Source organism: Passer montanus, unplaced genomic scaffold, assembly GCF_014805655.1.
Source record: "Passer montanus isolate IOZ18808 unplaced genomic scaffold, ASM1480565v1 scaffold17, whole genome shotgun sequence".
NCBI lineage: Eukaryota > Metazoa > Chordata > Aves > Passeriformes > Passeridae > Passer > Passer montanus.
In genome coordinates, this window is record NW_024364270.1 from 11,032,198 (window position 1) to 11,050,078 (window position 17,881).

General features: G+C 36.1%; 1 protein-coding gene across 5 annotated transcripts in view; it reads right to left on the bottom strand.

Annotated features, from left to right (window-relative positions):
- The window catches only part of EEA1 (early endosome antigen 1), a 68,793-nt gene that overhangs the window by 26,084 nt on the left and 24,828 nt on the right, over window positions 1-17,881 (bottom strand). For 2 of the 5 annotated variants that reach the window (XM_039703900.1, XM_039703901.1), the window contains 13 exons: window positions 16,496-16,550; window positions 16,299-16,364; window positions 15,419-15,458; window positions 14,516-14,623; window positions 14,311-14,432; window positions 12,596-12,751; window positions 10,079-10,195; window positions 7,712-8,050; window positions 4,138-4,287; window positions 2,905-3,024; window positions 2,473-2,676; window positions 1,601-1,801; window positions 1,145-1,258 (listed from right to left, as the gene is read on the bottom strand). In XM_039703900.1, the coding sequence (XP_039559834.1) occupies window positions 1,145-1,258; window positions 1,601-1,801; window positions 2,473-2,676; window positions 2,905-3,024; window positions 4,138-4,287; window positions 7,712-8,050; window positions 10,079-10,195; window positions 12,596-12,751; window positions 14,311-14,432; window positions 14,516-14,623; window positions 15,419-15,458; window positions 16,299-16,364; window positions 16,496-16,550 (1,792 nt within the window). Of the gene's footprint in view, window positions 1-1,144; window positions 1,259-1,600; window positions 1,802-2,472; window positions 2,677-2,904; window positions 3,025-4,137; window positions 4,288-7,711; window positions 8,051-10,078; window positions 10,196-12,595; window positions 12,752-14,310; window positions 14,433-14,515; window positions 14,624-15,418; window positions 15,459-16,225; window positions 16,365-16,495; window positions 16,551-17,881 lie in introns of those variants that run through there. The other 3 variants (XM_039703902.1, XM_039703903.1, XM_039703904.1) reach the window with 3 other exon arrangements.

Here is a 17,881-nt window from a genome sequence, read left to right on the forward strand (position 1 = left end):
TCAAAAATTACTAATGTCACATGTGCTTTAAATGATCTAATATGTTCAAATTATAAAGGAAAATAATGTTTATTTTTTATTCTGAGGGGCAGGATATTGAAAGGAGAAACAAAAACACAAATTCCCTCTGTTTCACTGAAAAAAATTATTTTAAAGTCTCAATACTCTCTCAAACCTTACAGGCTCTGGGCTAAATGTTAACAAAGGTGTTTGAAGTTGTTAAATGAAGAGGAACTGTAGGTAATAAATGTGCTAGATCCTCAAGTTAGTACAGCAGTAACTAGAAAATGACATTAAAAAGCCTAGATAAAAATTTTTATGTCTTTATTTGTCATGAAATTAACCATCAAAGAGGATGGAGTTCTTCAAATACCAGAGATTATTTCAAAACATTTTGTTCAATACAAAACAAATTCTACAAAAGACATGAACACATTCACCTAGCAACCACAATTACAGCTACATCAAAGTTCACTGTTCTCCAACCAAGCTGATGTATTTAGTTATTAATTAATTATTTAATGGCTGCAAAAAGTTGTCTCCTGTTTACAGAGACTAATTACATTCCCATGCTACAAAGTGGTGCCATATTAACATCTGCTGGATGTTCCCATGAAAACCACAGCAGCACTGATATTAACTATGCAAATATTTGATTCAACAGACACTAAAATGCTTCACTAGGATTAAAACACATTAAAAAACATGTCATTTTATCACCAGCCTTTTGATTTTTTTATGTCAGCTGGCCCACAGAGAATTGTTTTTGAATACCAGCAGCTGAAATTTATCCGAGTCAGCAGTAAGAGTTAGGAGTTTTTGCTTCTGCTGAGTGCGCTCTACAATCTTTTCTTCATAGCATACACACAGGAATTGAAAAATACCTCCAGAATACCTAAGGAAAGCCTAGATTCTGAAGAATAACCCTACAGCAAGGAGTGGACTCCCAAGTAAATTCCCTGCACTGTGAAATATATCTGCTCCAGAGCAGCAAAAGGAATTGAATGCATACCATATGGTTAAAATATCCTAAATTATCATTTCCCAATGCTTATACATATGTTCACTGAGTTGGTAAACAAACTATCCTGAGGCTTCTAAGCAGTTTTTAGGTGACATAGAAAATTTATGTGTCACTTAATACCTGTTGTTTATCTTGCAGTGCATTCTGGGCAGTGTCCAGATGGTTCTGTAGATCTGCTCTCTGAGCAGCCTTTGATGCTTCTGCTGAAAGTAGTAATTCAGTCTTTGCTTTTACCTGAAAGATAAATTGTACTTCACTAAAACATCTGTTTTACCATAGACCATTCTAATTTTTTGATAGCCAACAGTAAGTTTAATAGAAAAATCAGCAGTATTCGTGTGTTAGTGTAAGTATTTCCTTGAAGAAAGGAAATTTCCCAAAAGGGAAATCACAACCAGAATTTTCATTTTACCATAGCTCATTCTAATTTTTTGATAGCCTACAGTAAGGTTAATAGAAAAATCAGCAGTATTCATGTGTTAGTGTATGTATTTCCTTGAAGAAAAATGCACCTTTTCCCAAAAGGGAAATCACAACCAGAATTTTCCATCACCATAAAATACAGAGATCCATTACCTGCACATCAAGTTGTGACACTTTCTCTTTACTTTCATTTAACTGACTGGTTAGTTCAGTGATGTTTGTTTCCAGGGAAAGCACACGATCTTGAGCAGCTCTTAGGTGTGCCTTTTGTTCCTGCACTTGTTCATGTAAATTCTCTTGGGCTTGCTTATGACTTTCTGATTGATTTTTCAGCTTTTCTGTCAGCTGAGTTACCTGCAGTGGAAAAAAAAAAACAATATGAGAAGGCTGGGACAGCATGTCCAAGGAAATAAAAACTTAATTTTAGTGTGTCTTATTATGGCTCTGGAGACTCAATGCTATCACATTTCTTTTTCTGATCCATTACAGTAAAGCTATATTGTTCACAACACCAGAGTTTAAATAGGTTACCAGCTGAAAAGAGAAGCAAAAGAGAATTGTCAATTTGGCCTTAATGGAACAGAAACAAAATACGAAGGAGACAACAGATGCAGGCTAAACTGAATTCTGGTGTTGAAAGCAGGAATCAAACCTCTTTTTAAAATGAGTGAAACATATGTATATATTGTATTTATTTATAAATAGTTATAAGTATATTTATTGTTTTTTACAAGTATAAACATATATAAATACATATATAAAGTCATGTGTATAACTATTTTTAAGTACATATTACTAGCATATGTACAAATGAAATATCTAGGAATTCCTTTCCCTATGCTGATAGCATGGAAGTCACCAAAACATAAGTCATGTGAAATTTACAGTAAGATCTTTAAAGCAAGTTTAAAGAAATAGAATAGTATAGAGAAAATTAGTGTCATATCTGATGAGATAGGGGGAAAAAAAGGAAACAAGATTCAAAAATGAGAATGAATGAAAAAAACAGATCTTGAAGTTCTTACCTGTATTTGTAATGCATGGTTTTTCTCTTGTAGCTGGTTAAGAACTGCAGTTTCTCCTTCACCAGCTTGAATTTTTGCATATAAGTCCTCTCTTTCCTTTTCTAGCAGAGAGATGTTGTCCTTACTTTTTTGAAGCAAAGCCTCAAGATTTTGAATTTTTTGGTCCTTATCTCCAATTTGTCGTAGTACTTGCTCCAGATCATTCTAGACAAGAAGTTAATAGTGTTTAATTATAAGGACCTTAAAAGTTGGACCTAATGCATAAAATACTGGATAAATTTATCAAACAATTTCCATAAATCCTATTCCAGATTTATAAATTAATTTCTTGAAACTAATGTAATTCCTGCAAGTCACTTTTAGAAAAAAGAAGTATTTAGCATAATGGAACCCTGGAACCCACTTTCACATGAGGATGCATAACTACATTACCTGGGCTTCTCGTAGTTTTGCTGTTGTGTTTTGCTGAAGCGTTTGCTGCTCCTGGTGCTGCTGCTTTGCCTTTTCTAATTGATGTTGCAGTTCTGTGGAATTTGCTGCTTTTTCCTTTAGCTGAAAAAAAACCCCAAAACCAAATACCAAACAAACCAGACAAATAAGTGGAAAAAAAACACCACTCAGTATGCTAATTATACTCAATGTTCACTCTAACTATAAAATATTTTAATGTAAACATGGATATTTAAAAACTTGTATAAAAACAAAAATCTGTAATGCTATATCAAAATCTAATCAAAGCATTCATTACAATTAATCGGTGAGATTCTATATCACAAGCGAGAACGATAAAAGAATTATCAGTCACATGTAATTTAGCTCTCAAATAATCTAAAACATAAGAAATTTTTAGTATGTTTTTTGCAATAGTTGTTAAGATGTAACATGACTGCTAATAAAGATACCTGTAAAACAACATTATTATTACTTTTTTTTGCAATTTCAGTAGCAACTGTCAGTCATTATTTTAGTAGCAACCTCAGTTTAGCAGTCTCTCCACTTCTATACTACTCAAGGCTTTGCAAATTAGCTACAGAAAAGTTTAAAGCTTTGACAACATACCACTCAAACATTTGGCCAATCCCCCTACAGCCAGCAGAAAATCAGCAACATATACAAGATATTCATTAAAACAAATAAAAATTAATAATAAAACAAGTGTTTTCTGCCCATCCACCCCACACTGATTATTAACTATCAATTATCATCTATCATGGCTGTGCCATGTTTACTTTTTCTTCATGTAGGGCTTTATCTTAAAAAAAAAATCTTCATACAAAGCAACCCATATGGGCCTATGTACACCTACGTAATTTTTTCATAAGACCCTTAGACAAAGCTCCTAAGTGCAAAATGCACAACTTTTGTTCATTTGTTAAGCACCACAAACACACACACATCTTTAAAGACAAGCAGCATCTAAGCAGATTTCTAAGTTGCATCTAAGCAACTCCTTGACAGTATTAGTCAAAACAAATTCCCATGAAAACAAACGTGTAAAGACAAGCAGCATCTAAGCAGATTTTGATAATTTTACTGTAACTCCTTGACAGTATTAGTCAAAACAAATTCCCATGAAAACAAACGTTATAAACTGCAATAGTATCACAAGTGTGTGTACAGACATACCACCAGAACAAACTATAGAATCTGCATAAGAACCATTACCTGCTCTTCAGCACGAGACAGTTTTAGCTGTAGGTCAGCCACCTGCTGCTCTTTGTCCATCAGTTTCTCACTGGACAGCTGCCTCTGTTCCTTGAGCCGCCCATGCGCCTCCCCTAACTGGCGCTCTGTTTCTAGGAGTTTACTGTGCAGCTGCAAAAAAGAGTCACCCACTTTTTCAGCCATTCCTTAGCCAACGGTGATATAGACTTATTTCATGCAATGTTTATGTGAAGTTTTCATAACCCTGACCAAAACAAGTCCATGACCTCCTGAAGTCATGTATGTACCTCATACACCTCAGAAACACAAATGATCTTAAAAAAGAGCCTCAACGGTACAGCCAAGAAATTATATTCAAAAAAGTGGGTTGGAAGGACCCAGAAACATCCTCATTCATCTACAAGAGCCCTTCAAAACAAGTTACAAAGATTTAACAGAAAGAGGGTGGTCCTTCAAAAGCATAAGGACTGTCATGTAAAATAATGATGTTCTGAGCCATCTTGGCTTATCCAGTTCACCAGCTGACTCCTTTAAATCCAGTGGCTGAAGCACCCTGCCTTTACCTGCTCCACTCCCTCCCACAATACACTGTTCTGCTAGAATATTGAGAGTGTAATTTTTAGCTTGAGCTAGCTACATCAATGGCATTCATTCTCTGCAGAGAAGAGACACAGGAACAGTCAGTGTAGGGTACATGGCAACTTTGGTGGCTTATAGTCCAGTACCTTCCAGCAGCAAAGAGTAAGTAGGTGGATGTGCTCCTCCAGCTGGACACAAACCTGCTTCATGCTTTTATCAGTCATCAAAAGCAGTACTGCACCATCTTCAAAGTGCAAGGATGGCCTTTTACAATTCACTGTTCTAAAAAGTTCTTTTCATATAATCAGCTTACTCTATGTGAAACTGCCACCATAGGTCCTGGGCTGCCTCCTGCCTACTTCTATATGAATGTGTTCAAGGACACAATGGCCTGTTATCTCAGTGCAAAACCAGAGAAAGGATCAGACCTTGCAGCACAGCAAGAACTTTCCATAGGTTGTGGGAAAGCTATGAATGAAGCTTGTTCCCCCCTATGCATTTATGTCCAAGGCCCTTGAACCATTCACCTTTTAACTCCAGGTCCTCCCTACAATACCCCTAAACCTTCCTCATGCTTCCCTTAAACCCCAACTAAAAACTTTGCAAAAGGCAGCCCAATTTTATTGTTCACTGCAAGCAATCACTGCAAGCTGTTTGACCAACTGGCTGCCCAGCAGAGCAGTAAAAGGAACAGTGATTGTGATACCATTACACTTTCCACCCAGGTGTTAAGGTGGGGTGAAGCCTCACTCCTGCTGTCTGTTTCCCAAAGAATTTAACACTGAAGAACTTAACACTGAAGTCCTTTACGCCATGTGTCAAAATTTAGCTCAAGTTGTCAAAAAATGCAAAAGTTTAAAGAGTTTGGAGACAGGGAAATAAATGGGGAAATTATTAGGGAAATAAAATGTAGCCATTACTTATCTTCTTAAAAAATCAAGCTAAATTATCTGCCCACAACCACAAAAATCATAAGTGAAAAGTTGTTTGGCATGTGGCCAAGATGCTGACTGCTAACGGTGACTGTACAGTTAAGAAAAAGGGAGGAGAAGAGGGAGGACAGGGGGAGGAAAGAGACCATAATCTCTCCTCCAGTAACTAAGAACATTTCTCTTTTTGTGCAGGATCACCAAATTATAAATATTTCTTCCTCACTAAAAATACAAACAAGAACTGTAGAAAAAAAATCTATTGAAGAAAGGGTGCAACAAGATAACAACTATTCATGGCTATGCTGATACTGGGAGAAAATGTTTGGAAAGAGGGAAATCAGTAAACAATATTTTACACTAGTTACTTTTATTACAGGATGGTCAAGTATTTTTGAAGACCTTTAAATTGACATTTTAAGTAAACAGGACCACAAAATCCAGGATTAACCTATGCTACAGAATGCAAAAAAAATCGTGACAAAATATCTAGACTTTGAAAGACACAATCAAGTAGATTCAAGTTTTCTCAACAGAATTTATTAGCAATTAACATTTCTTCAAAGCTGAAGGAGTCCAGACTCTCTTGTCCACACCCTCCTCCTTACTGCCATGCTGGAACCAACACTATAACTGAAGTTTCTTCCATTAAGATCACTTCTTCCACATCACCCAAATTCTAACATGTACAAACTTAACCAGACATGCACTCATTCAAATGAATTTTGAGAAGATGACAAGGATTCTTTAAAAATGTGATTTGACTAAACAACTATACATATACCTCCATCAAGAGAATTCACATTTGAAATATAAGCTAATGGACTACTTGCATAAAAAGCTAATTCCAGTGAAGTACCAAGTGAATAAATAGGAGGAATTTACTCCTTTCATTACAATAGTAAAGGAACTCTTCTTTGCAGGAAGAGAAAGGAGAATATATTTATGCTTGGCTTTTCTTTTCCTTTATACCAGGTACAAAGGGTTTTTTTCCTGCATTATTCTTTTACTATACAATTCTAAAACACATCCTGAAGTTCAGTGGGGCTTGTTAGGTTGTCTTCCTTCCCAATGGTATCACCAGAGAATGTGTCATGCCTCCATTTCCTTTCATAGGAATTCATTCACCAGTGCTTTACTCACCATCCTCCTCCTTAATTTTCCCACCCCAGAAATCCTTCTTGAAAATGCCCTCTGAGGCTGAAGACAGATTTCAGCTCAACCTCTTGGCTATGACTCTGTTAGCCCAGCAGTTTCACCAAATGCAGATAACTAACATAATTATCTCCTCTCACCCTGACTGAAGACTGATGGGAGAAGGAAAGACATTCTGGGGATGTAATACACACATAAATGTGGTTCAGCCAAGTCATAGTTCTTCCAACATAAACTATACATAGGGAGCTTGCAACTTGTTTCAGATTTTACAAAGGGTTGAAAACTCAGAAACGTTCATTTTAAAATAAATAAGCTTTAGCAAGATTAAAATGAAGTACATCATACTAACAAATAAAGATATAATTTTTTACATCTCAAGTCTGGACATGATTACTGATACACAAGTATTTCTCCAGTCTAACACATTACTCTCCAAAAAAAGATAAACTGAATTCAACCAACCACAAGTTTCAAAATGCTCAATGTTATATGTAAGTCCTACTTCTCTAAGTCATTTGACTCAACACAATAATAGGTTCTGGTGGAGGGGAATGTGTGCTCTGGATGCTTTCCCAGCTATTAGCAACATAAAGAGAAGCTGCTTGGGGAGAAACACAAAGGAAGCAATATCAAGATTTCACATTACCCTGGAGGAATACACTAGGTATTCCCTACTACATTCACTACTCAAACTTAAATCAAGCACTGTTCAGTTCTAATGTAAAGACTTGCTTTTCTCAAACTTCCTACAGAGTAGTAAAATACAAGTGCTGGTTAATTACTTTCCTTCAAATAAGGAAATTTAATACATGTTCATAAGAAATAGGCCTATGCAGTTTTTTTAATTTATGAGATGGTTTTAAGGAACCATTCAAGCAGGATGTTCTAGAAGTCTTAAGGAAACTTACCTGACTGAGCTCACTTTGGAGTTGCAGGCCATGCTGCTCTTTTTCCTCTCTCTGCTGCTGGAGCTGTTTACATTCTGCCTTGAGATGCTGGTACTTTGTCTCTACTTCTGACAACTCTTCTTTAAGCTTCTGGCTTGCTTCTGCCTTCTCACCTAGCTCTGTCTGCAATCTCTGTATCGAGGCTTCAGATGCAGACAGCTTTGCCTGAAGCTGTTGGCAGTCCAGGTCTTTCTGGTGAAAACTTGCCTGCACATTCTTCTTACTCACAGATACTTCATTGTGTTTTTCTTCCAGCTGGGTGTAGTCCTGCTCTTTCTTCAGCAGCTTCTCAGTCAGACTCTGTGAGGAGAGTTACATAGCAAATCAAGTACAATTCTGCTTGCAGCTGTTCAACATATTATTTCAAAAATATATTTCATATAATTCAAATTTCTTTCTAAGTGTTGATGCTGAACAGTGAAGAACTTGTTCAAAAACATTATTAAAGAAAATATTAACCTGTATCTCATATTACACACATCGGTGCTGGAGCCCATACAGCACACAGTTTCAACTGGAAATACTGTTTTTCATATTCTCACATAAATTCACTTCCTCGTACTGAGAACACCACACAAACTCTATTTCCGTATCCTGAAAACTAATTTGTTTTCCCTGAATGTTCCAATCAACTAAATTACAACTGCAATTGCTTGGGAAAAAGTTGAAAAGTTTTCCATGCTAGCTACCTTCTGGGCTACAGGCCCTTACTGGCCTCTGCAAGGCAAGCCAAGCCCCACAATTACTGTGCTTTAAAAATGACAAAGATAGAGTTCCAGCTGCTCTCAGAAAACTGATGCTATAAACTTATATATACTGCTGTAGCTAATGCACCCCAACACTGCTGTTCTTCTCAGTATAGCTCCTGAAAATAGAAGAAACAGCTTTCTTGCTTGAGGTTGTACATGAGCTTGAAAACTTTTGCATCAATGCACAGAAGTATCTTCCCACATTGCAACTGGATTATAAATCAATGTTCATATCAAATGTATTATATGCTATATATTCTACATATAATGTATTCTGTCGTGAATTAATGGCTCCTCCCTGACAGATTTTTCAACCATGGCACACTGTTCAAAGTGGAAGCAATTTCTCTTATTGGAAGGTAGTCTTACCTTTTCCATTTCTAGGTCCAATTCCTCCAGGGTCAAAATTCCTTAGCTAGCATATAAGTCTTATGGATACCACCTTATAAAAAGCTGCATAAAGAGATGGCTGTAAACTGCTTTAAGTCACTAAAACTGCAAGAGGAAAAGCAGCTCACTGACATTTCTCTTCTTCCTATTCCTCAAGTGGTGTTAGGCATTAATCTGACATAGCAGAGGACTCTCTTTGAATGTGTGGTTATCTTATGCATCAATCTGTTTAACTCCTCATTGTTAATGAAATACCAACAGATTCAGGAAAGGGCTCTATATTGTATAGCAACACTTCTGCCAAAAGCTTGATTCATTGTTGCTGGTCTATGGAAAATTACAGCATGACAACTCTTACTTTTTCAGTTCTACACCTCATTTAGTGAACCAAACAGAGTCATCCTGGTAAAGGTAGTTTCATTTACCAACTTTTACTTGCACCTTCTTATATTTTTTTGCAAATGCTTTAACATTAGATTACATTAAATACACTCTGTTTGGTCCCTGCCCTTTCTTTTTTCCAAGGCAGACAAGGTTCCTAGTAAATGCATATGTGTTATGTCCAGTTCATATCCAGTGTTACATACAACACGAAGCAGTACAAATCTTTGTCCTTGTTTCCTGTCCCCCTCTATTTCCATTTTAACCCCCAGAATACATGACTAAACACAAATACAAAATGCAGCAAGCTCAAAGAGCTCTGGTAACAGCTCTCAAAGAATATAAGTTGAGAAGTTTCTGGAATTAATTTCCATTTTCTACCATTCGTAATGCCAGTAAATGGCCTGAAAAATATGACAAAAGTATAATCTAAAAGCTAAGAAACTGGAAAACCAACAAAGAGAACTCAGAATATCTTTCAAATTATGATTTTTAGGCAAATGTATTATTTCCAGGGGTACTACTTTTAATGTGTGAGATGGCAATTCTGCTTAATGATAGGTAAGCATAAACTACATCTATTAAAAATTTGCAATCGTAGCAACCTAAAGAATTTCAGTTGCAGGTTATGATGATCCTTAACATATGGTGTTTGCTTGTGCATTATAATAGGCCAATTGTTAAACAAAATGGCAAAGGAATTCTCAACTTCTGCAAGAAGTTAGTCTTCAGTACTCCCAGAGGCATTGTGTGATGTGTTTCCACTTTAATGTGAACTAACAAGCACAGGAAATAATAGCATTCTCACCTGATTCTTCTGTTCTAGCTCCTGGACTGCACTTTGAAGTTTTTGCAGCTCCTGAACATACACAGCTACCTCCTGAGGTCCTTTGGCAAGTTCAGCTCTTAATTGTTTAATGGTAGCCTGAAGAGACAAACAGAAAAATCCACATTTAAAACAAAGCTTTCCATGCATAATCCAACAAAAGCAAGATGGATGGTAGCAAAATAAAAACATGTTTTCTATACAAATAAAAAGCCTAGGGAAAAAATCACCTGTAAACTAAGCTCAGAACACCATCATAAGTATCAATGAGCATAATTTCCCAGCTGAGATTCATTTATGTTCTATTCTGGAAGACAAAAATCTGACTCAATCCAACAGCAAATGCCAAGTTGAACCCAAAGCAGATGAAAATCATAACAGATTATCCATTGATAATTATCACAGTTCTAGCCAAAGGTGAAACCTTTCCAAGTCATTGCAGTTACACGGCCAAAATCTTGGCCGCTCTAGGAAGGGAATTGTGCTGGAAAAGGCTCTAGAAGCAAGTCTAGCATTTGATGCAAACTTGTTGTGTGACTTTTGGACACATCAACCCTGCAGGTAAGCATAATCAGAGGAACAACACTACCTATTAAAGAGGATCAGTACAGAACAGAATATATCAATGACTGCACAGTATTTTAATACAGTAATGGAAGAAAACAAGAAAAGTACTTGAGGGCATGGCTGCCCTAAAACATGTTGTGTATTAATGCACTCATTTCAAATACACTATATAGTAGTGACCTTTCATAAAGAAGTTTTCTTTCCTATCGTTCTCATAAGCAGAGATTTCAGCACAAATGCATAAATACTGAATTCAAAACTGAACTAAAGCAGAACAGGAGTAATAGACAATGACCATCCAATTTACAAGCTTCCTACAGAAAAAGGAACACCGAAGGGAACATAAGGACACAGTATATGACTGCATATAGTTCACTGGCTTTCTGTAACGCTGTGCTTCACAACACTGTCTCATAGCAGAGCTGTTAGCTAAAACACATCCTAGGATAGGTCTTTTTTGGCCAAACATTCCAGGATGTTATCAGAAAACAGTATGATTATTTCATACTGGGAGAATATAATGCAGAAAATGTGCAGCTAGCTTACAAAGGACACCACTGCAGCTTTTCCAACTAGAATCATAATTTAAATGCATAAAGATCCATTTCTTGTTCACAATTCAGTTAGACCATCCTGCATTTCTTTCTTAACAGGGAAACGCATCCTGATAAATATTCAGTCGCGGTATTTTCTTGCTGATGTGTCTGTATGAATAATGAACTATTAAAAAAACAGGAATGCATCTGCTTAATAACATCTTGAAATTGTCTTGATATGACAGAAATTTGCTATGAAAATTAAATGCTTTTGAAAAGAATTTACCTCAAATTTAAGTATCTCTATTAGAAAGCAGAATGATAAAATGGATGGATGAAAGATAGAAAGAAGCAGTTGCAAAAGCTGTAGTAGGCACACTTCCTCAAATTTGTTTTATAAATATTCCAGTGTTTATAATGCCTTTGCTTAGTAGGAGGGGGGGGAAAACCCAAACACAAAAAAAAACACTAGTCCTGGCTTTATTAAATTTACCCTCAATTTAGGCTACTAATTTTGTTTACTTCTTTGGGCACTTAAGTCAACAATCCAGCCTAGCTTCTTCATTTATTGAGGATTTATAAGATACTGAAACAAATCCTAATAAGCAGAGATTCATAGCAATGTTTAGTTCCAAAGCAGTGCAGCTGTGTTCATAACACATTCACTATGCAGGAGCAACTATAGTGAAAACTAAAGATGAAAGAGACCGCTCAGTATGAATATTCATGTAAAGATGTAGATGCCAGTTTCAGATAGAGCTCTGAAAAAATGTGTAACAGATTTAGGTGACAATTGTAGACTATACTATTCTTCACATCCCTCTCCTGCAATATTTGAAGATGCTCATGTAGGATTAATAGGATTTTTGTTATTTTCACCCATACTGAGCATTTACCTTAATTTAAAGATATTCACTTTGAAAACCAATATTAACATGTGTATCCTCAACCAGCCTGTAAAATCAGTGAAGGATGGTGTAAAAACCACTTTAAACTTTCAGTCCTTGATGTGGTCTTAAAGAACAAAGCTGAGATGAAACATAGTCAAACATTTATGTCAAGCACTGCAGCCAATGTGTCCATGAAGGACTTCCAGTTCTTATTTTCTTATGAGTAACACTTAGCAAAATTGTGTTTTAGTCAGGAGCTGTTTGAGACAGTTTGAGGAGTAAAGATCCAACTCTGAGATGCAGCATTCCTTTTCTTCTGCTTGTATGGAAGTGGAAGTCATAACTGCTGGAAAAGCAGAATACCCAAAACTTTTGAAGAAGTGAGAAGATTCAATCAAATGCTTTTTCATTATGATTAATTATTATTTCCATTTTCATATGATAATCACAGCAAAGCTAGAACACCCATCTTTATGTATGATTATTATTAGGCATGAGTATTATACCTCAGAGTTAGCCTGCTCTGCCTGCAAGTGCTTGCACTCATCTTTCAGCTTTTCAGATTCTCTTTCACGTTCCAGGGTCATTTTATCCATCAGTGTTTGAACTTGGACCAGCTCCCTTTTCAGGACAGCCACATCTTCCACACCAGGCCTTTGTAGCTGAAAAGTTGTAAGCAGTGAGCAACATCACAAAGGCAGACATGCTTCCAGAGTCAATGTCGTTTCTAAAAATCTATCAAATCATCCATTTATAGACAAGGTAACATATACACTATTACAGCTAGGCTTAATTAAAAAAAAATTTTAAAATAGATTAAAAAATAAATAAAGAGATAAAAAGCCTCCCCCCTAAAAAAAAAACCTAAAAAATATTTAAAAAAATAAATAAAGAGATAAAAAGCCTCCCCCCAAAAACCCCAAAACCACAGAGAAGTGCTTATAATTCCCAAAGAAAATGTATTATAATTTTCCCAAAGAAGTTTCCCAAAGTGTTTATAATTCCCAAGGATTTAAAGGCTAGTTTTTACGTTTTGTCTGATAAATTTTGAACTTGCTGATTGATTTCAACCAAATCTGACAAAAAGAAAATTGTCTCAAAGATTTAATTTTTGTGACTTTCATGTAGGTAGATGGCTAGATACAGGATACTGCCCCTGTCTTCAAGAATTATTTCAGAAAATCACCACAGACAAAGCAAAAGGGCAGCTGAAGGCAGCCTCTTGAAGATACTATCAGATATAGCTCATACCAAACCCACAAGTAAAATCTGTTTGCAATTGCATCTCAAGCACCATGACATTCCTCAGCATGAAACAGCATGGAGGGAAAGGAGAGGGGTGGCAACTAGGAGCAATAAAGAAAGCAGAGAAAAGGAGTGTTGGCCTCTTTAGAAGAGGAAAGGAACAGAATAAATAATAAGGAAAAGGCAAAACAAGAAGTAAGTGAACAGCGAGGAATGGATAGGTCCAGTATTTGGGCAAGGCCAATAGGCCTTTGAGGGCAGTCAGCTACAGGGAAGAAGGGGGATAAACAAGTCCTACTTTCATCCAGAGTCTAAGCAGTAGCTGAGTATGAGAAACTAGGAAATTCCTTGCATTACTGCTTTAGAAGTGGCCCAACTTGCTGAGTCACTGGGATTGCTCCCTGGAGCCATGGCTGAATATAAAAGTCATCAGGAGACCAAATCCTGGAATACACACACATTGGTATCATCAGCCAAGTGCAAGAGGGACAAGATTAACATAGGCATGATGATGACAGCTGCCAGATTTTCAGCAACCATGTCACAAAACAGCTCTCTGAGCACTTCTTAAAACTCCATCTGCCCAAGGACAGTCAGAGCATAACACCTCATGGAAAAAGAGTGACCTAAAGATAGCTGTGGAAGTCAGCAATGGCATGCTCCAAGTTCAGGTCTGTGCTGCACATCTATATGTGTAACACACTGCAGAAATGCTGAAGGGTAGAGCATCAAATGAGAAGACTATAACATAATACAGAGTGAATTTTAATGCATGTCAGAAACAACATATAATTTCTCACTGGAAAAACACTGAAAATGCAGATCAAAAACAATGGTACTCTGATTTTTTTCAGCCTACAAGCATACATCTTCAAGTTCAACAGAGTTTCAATGCTTTAAAACTGAGTTTGGAAGCATTTAAATAAACCCCTCCCTTGACTTGAAAACAACAAAAACATTAATGTGGTGTGAATACCAGCTCTGTCTTTAAGTCTTCTACTGTACTTCTTTCTTTCTGCAGTTCTTGTCTCAGGTTCGTCACTTTCTGTTCTGCACTTTCCCGAAGGCTGATTTCTTCATCATACTTTGATTTAAGATCTAATAAGAAAGAAGTTGAATAAATGATCCCTTTCACAAATTGCACAAGTAAAGAGAATCAGATCTCATGCTAATACACTTACCCACAATTTCAGTGGCCAGTTGTGCTGCTTTTTGCTCAAATAAGTCTTTCATTTGCTTAATGTTAAAATTTTCTACTTGGATCTCTTCTAGTTGCCGTTCTAATGATTCTATTTCCATTAAAAAAAAAAACAGTATTATTTTCTAGAAGAATTAGGACAATACAGTTCCTCATAACTAACCATGACCAGTGAATATGTAATCCAAAATCCCTTAACATCCAATCACCTTAGCAGAGTGAATAACTTTACTGAAGTTAAATATCTGCAAGCATGATTGAGTACTCTGCAGGATTAAGTACATATTGGTTTTCATTAGTCACAAATAGCCCTACAGAGCACTGAAACATGATGTTGAACTCCAAGCCCTGAACTGTAATTAAAAGCTTTAATCAATATCAGACAGATAGTTTATGTACAAATACAGAAAATGTTATTTTATGAGAGCCTTGTGGAGAAAAACTGAGCAAAAATTATGGGTCTTCAAAACAAAAAAAAAATTCACTGTTTTCTTTGCTAGTGATGAGCAGAGAAAAACAACACATAAAACCACCACTGAAAAATGCTATAGTTTATATAGGATTGTGCTATAGTATATATGTGACTGCTTGAATATATGAAATGATTAAAGAAGTGTTCAAAACGCCTCATGATAACTGCTTTCAGATTCAGAACTCTGGTTTTGCTTCTAAAAATTTCAAACTCTGAGCCTCTGGAACATTTCCCCAGACTACTGCTTAACATAAAGAGCTCTTAATAGATATTACAATTAACTTTTTTTGCCAGTAATTGTAACACTCCAGCTTTCTAGCTCTTTAATTTATCAAAAGTGCTGATTTACCTAAAAGCTAAACCAAACTAAATTCCAAAGCAGTGCAGAAATTAATATAATAAAATGTTAGCCACCTGTAGATGTAGCTGTTGTCAATCCATCAGATTTAGATTCCTTAAGAAAACAGAATAAATGCACCATTAGACAGTAGGAATAAAAACTACTACTTCCAAAGTTCATCCATTTTTTGGAAAACACAGGGAAACAAAAACATCTGTGCTCAAATACTGCACAGCAGTATAAAAATACCTAAATTCAAACAGCTACATTTGGAAGACTGGAAAAGGCCAAGATGACTTTTCATTTCATGTATCACTACACTATTAAGGTTTCTTCTCATAAGACTCCATTAAGAATAACCTCCCCATCTCTTTCCTCAATATAGAAATCTGTCCTAAAAACAGAGGTTACAGACATCAAGAAGTACATCCTGAGAGGGAGCTTTGACAGAAAGCAGTTTCTGAGGCTTGTAACTAACCCGCATCTAAGCAGCTCATAGTAATAAAAAAAGCAAGAGTTTCCTTCAGGGCACAACACACCACAATTTGCCTTGCACTATCTTTTGAGCTCAGCTGGATACCTATGAAATATCACTGCTGTTTTCCAAAAGTTCTTACAAGAAAGACTCCATAGCCTTTTCTCATAAAAGATGAAACACCACATTCAAGTTACTTTCTTTAACAAATGAGTTCTGAATAAGCTCAACAGAAGGAAAAGCCTGAACTGAACTTGTAGTGAGTAGTATGGAAGAATCGTTATCTATTCTGACTTTGTTCTTTACATTTATATATATACAGTTACATTGTGTAGAGATAACTAGCTTTGCTTGCAAGAACATGTCAATATTTAAATTACAGAACTAACTAAATCAGGCCACGTGCCTTACAAAAAAGGTTTTAATCTTCAATGTCAATGCTGACGATAAACCTGCTTCAAGTATTTTAAAGCAATTACTTGCTGCCGCTGCCCCTGCAATTTCTCTAGTTCTTTCTTCAGCTCTTCTGAATACCATCTCTCCTCCTGAGGGGGAAAATTATAACAAAAAAAAAAAAAAGAAGATGGGAAGAGAAACTATAAATTTGGTTGCTTAAGACAGTGGAACACTTCAATTTGAAACAAAGAACCAAGTGCAAGTAAAATACATTTCCAACCTTCAGCGAAGCTTGCAAGTCTTGGACTTCTTGTCGGAGCAGTGATACTTCATCTCTGAATAAATATATCCACAGAGTGGAGAAAATGAATAAAATGAATACACAGTGGTTATACTTTGTCAATTACATACAAGTTGTAATGTGTGTTAACTGGAGTGATAGCCATGTACTACGTAAATATAACTTACATAATTATAAATATTTATTTTTAGGAATTTTTTTAAACTTTGAAGAAACAAGATTAATATCACTTTGTACATCTCCTGAAAAATGCTAAACATATTAAATGGATAAGTAAAGAAATAGATAAGAAAAAAAGTCTCACAAAAACAGAACGTAAATCTAATCAGTGCATCAGCTCGACCACATGAGTTCAGAATGACAAAGCTATGCATTGGAACATTTAACTGGTTTGCATGCCTCTGCATGGAACATTTAACTGGTTGGCATGCCTGTGCACAAAAAGGACAGGTTTCATCTTCTTCACTTCCCATATCATGTAAAGGAACACTGCTAAGTAACAGCATGCTATCTTACCCCTGAAATATGCAGTTTCGTAATTTTTCATCCACACAGAAATTTGGTATGCCCCACAGACATATTCACTAAATGGTCTGAATATTTAAAGCCTTAGAATTTTAAATTCTCACATTTCATGCTCAAGCCTCCAGCCACACAAGAACACACCATGGCTATAACTGTTAGTATTGATTCACACAGCACCCTTCAAAATCACAAGTCTCCTTACAGAGTTGCACAACTATACACAGAAGGATAATGTTGCATTACTGAGATACAGCCACTCCAAAACTACAAGGGTAGTTTGCATTAAAATAATGCAAATATACTCTTTCTTATTGTTTGTACAGTGGCAACACTAAGGGTTACACAGAATATATATGTGAGGGTACCAGTGCCAACAAACCCTCTCAGTTTGAAACCATAAAATTTTATTGCTGCTGGTGTGCATTATCCCCTCCTCCACAGATGTTCTCTCAAATTATCTCCTACTTAGAAGAAAAGAAACCACCAATGCAAGTTATTCCTCAGCTAAACTTGTGAGGAATAAATTCAATCTACATTAGCATATTAACATCAGGTCAGGGTCATTAAGTAACAAGTGAAACATGCATTTCAACCAGTGAAGAAAGAACTCCAAGGTGGACCACTTTTAATGACAAAACAAACATGGGATATTGGGAGATTTCATTTTTTTCAGAGGAAAATTTTGTTATGTACACATTATTCTGCCTGTGTGATACATTTACTGGAGGTTTGCAAATACAACTTTACTGAGGCAGGTGTAGCTGCATTCCAAAACCTGCACATTGGTTGTGGGTGGAGAAGAGGGAGCTACTTGCTCCTCAGTACAAGTAAATGAGCTAA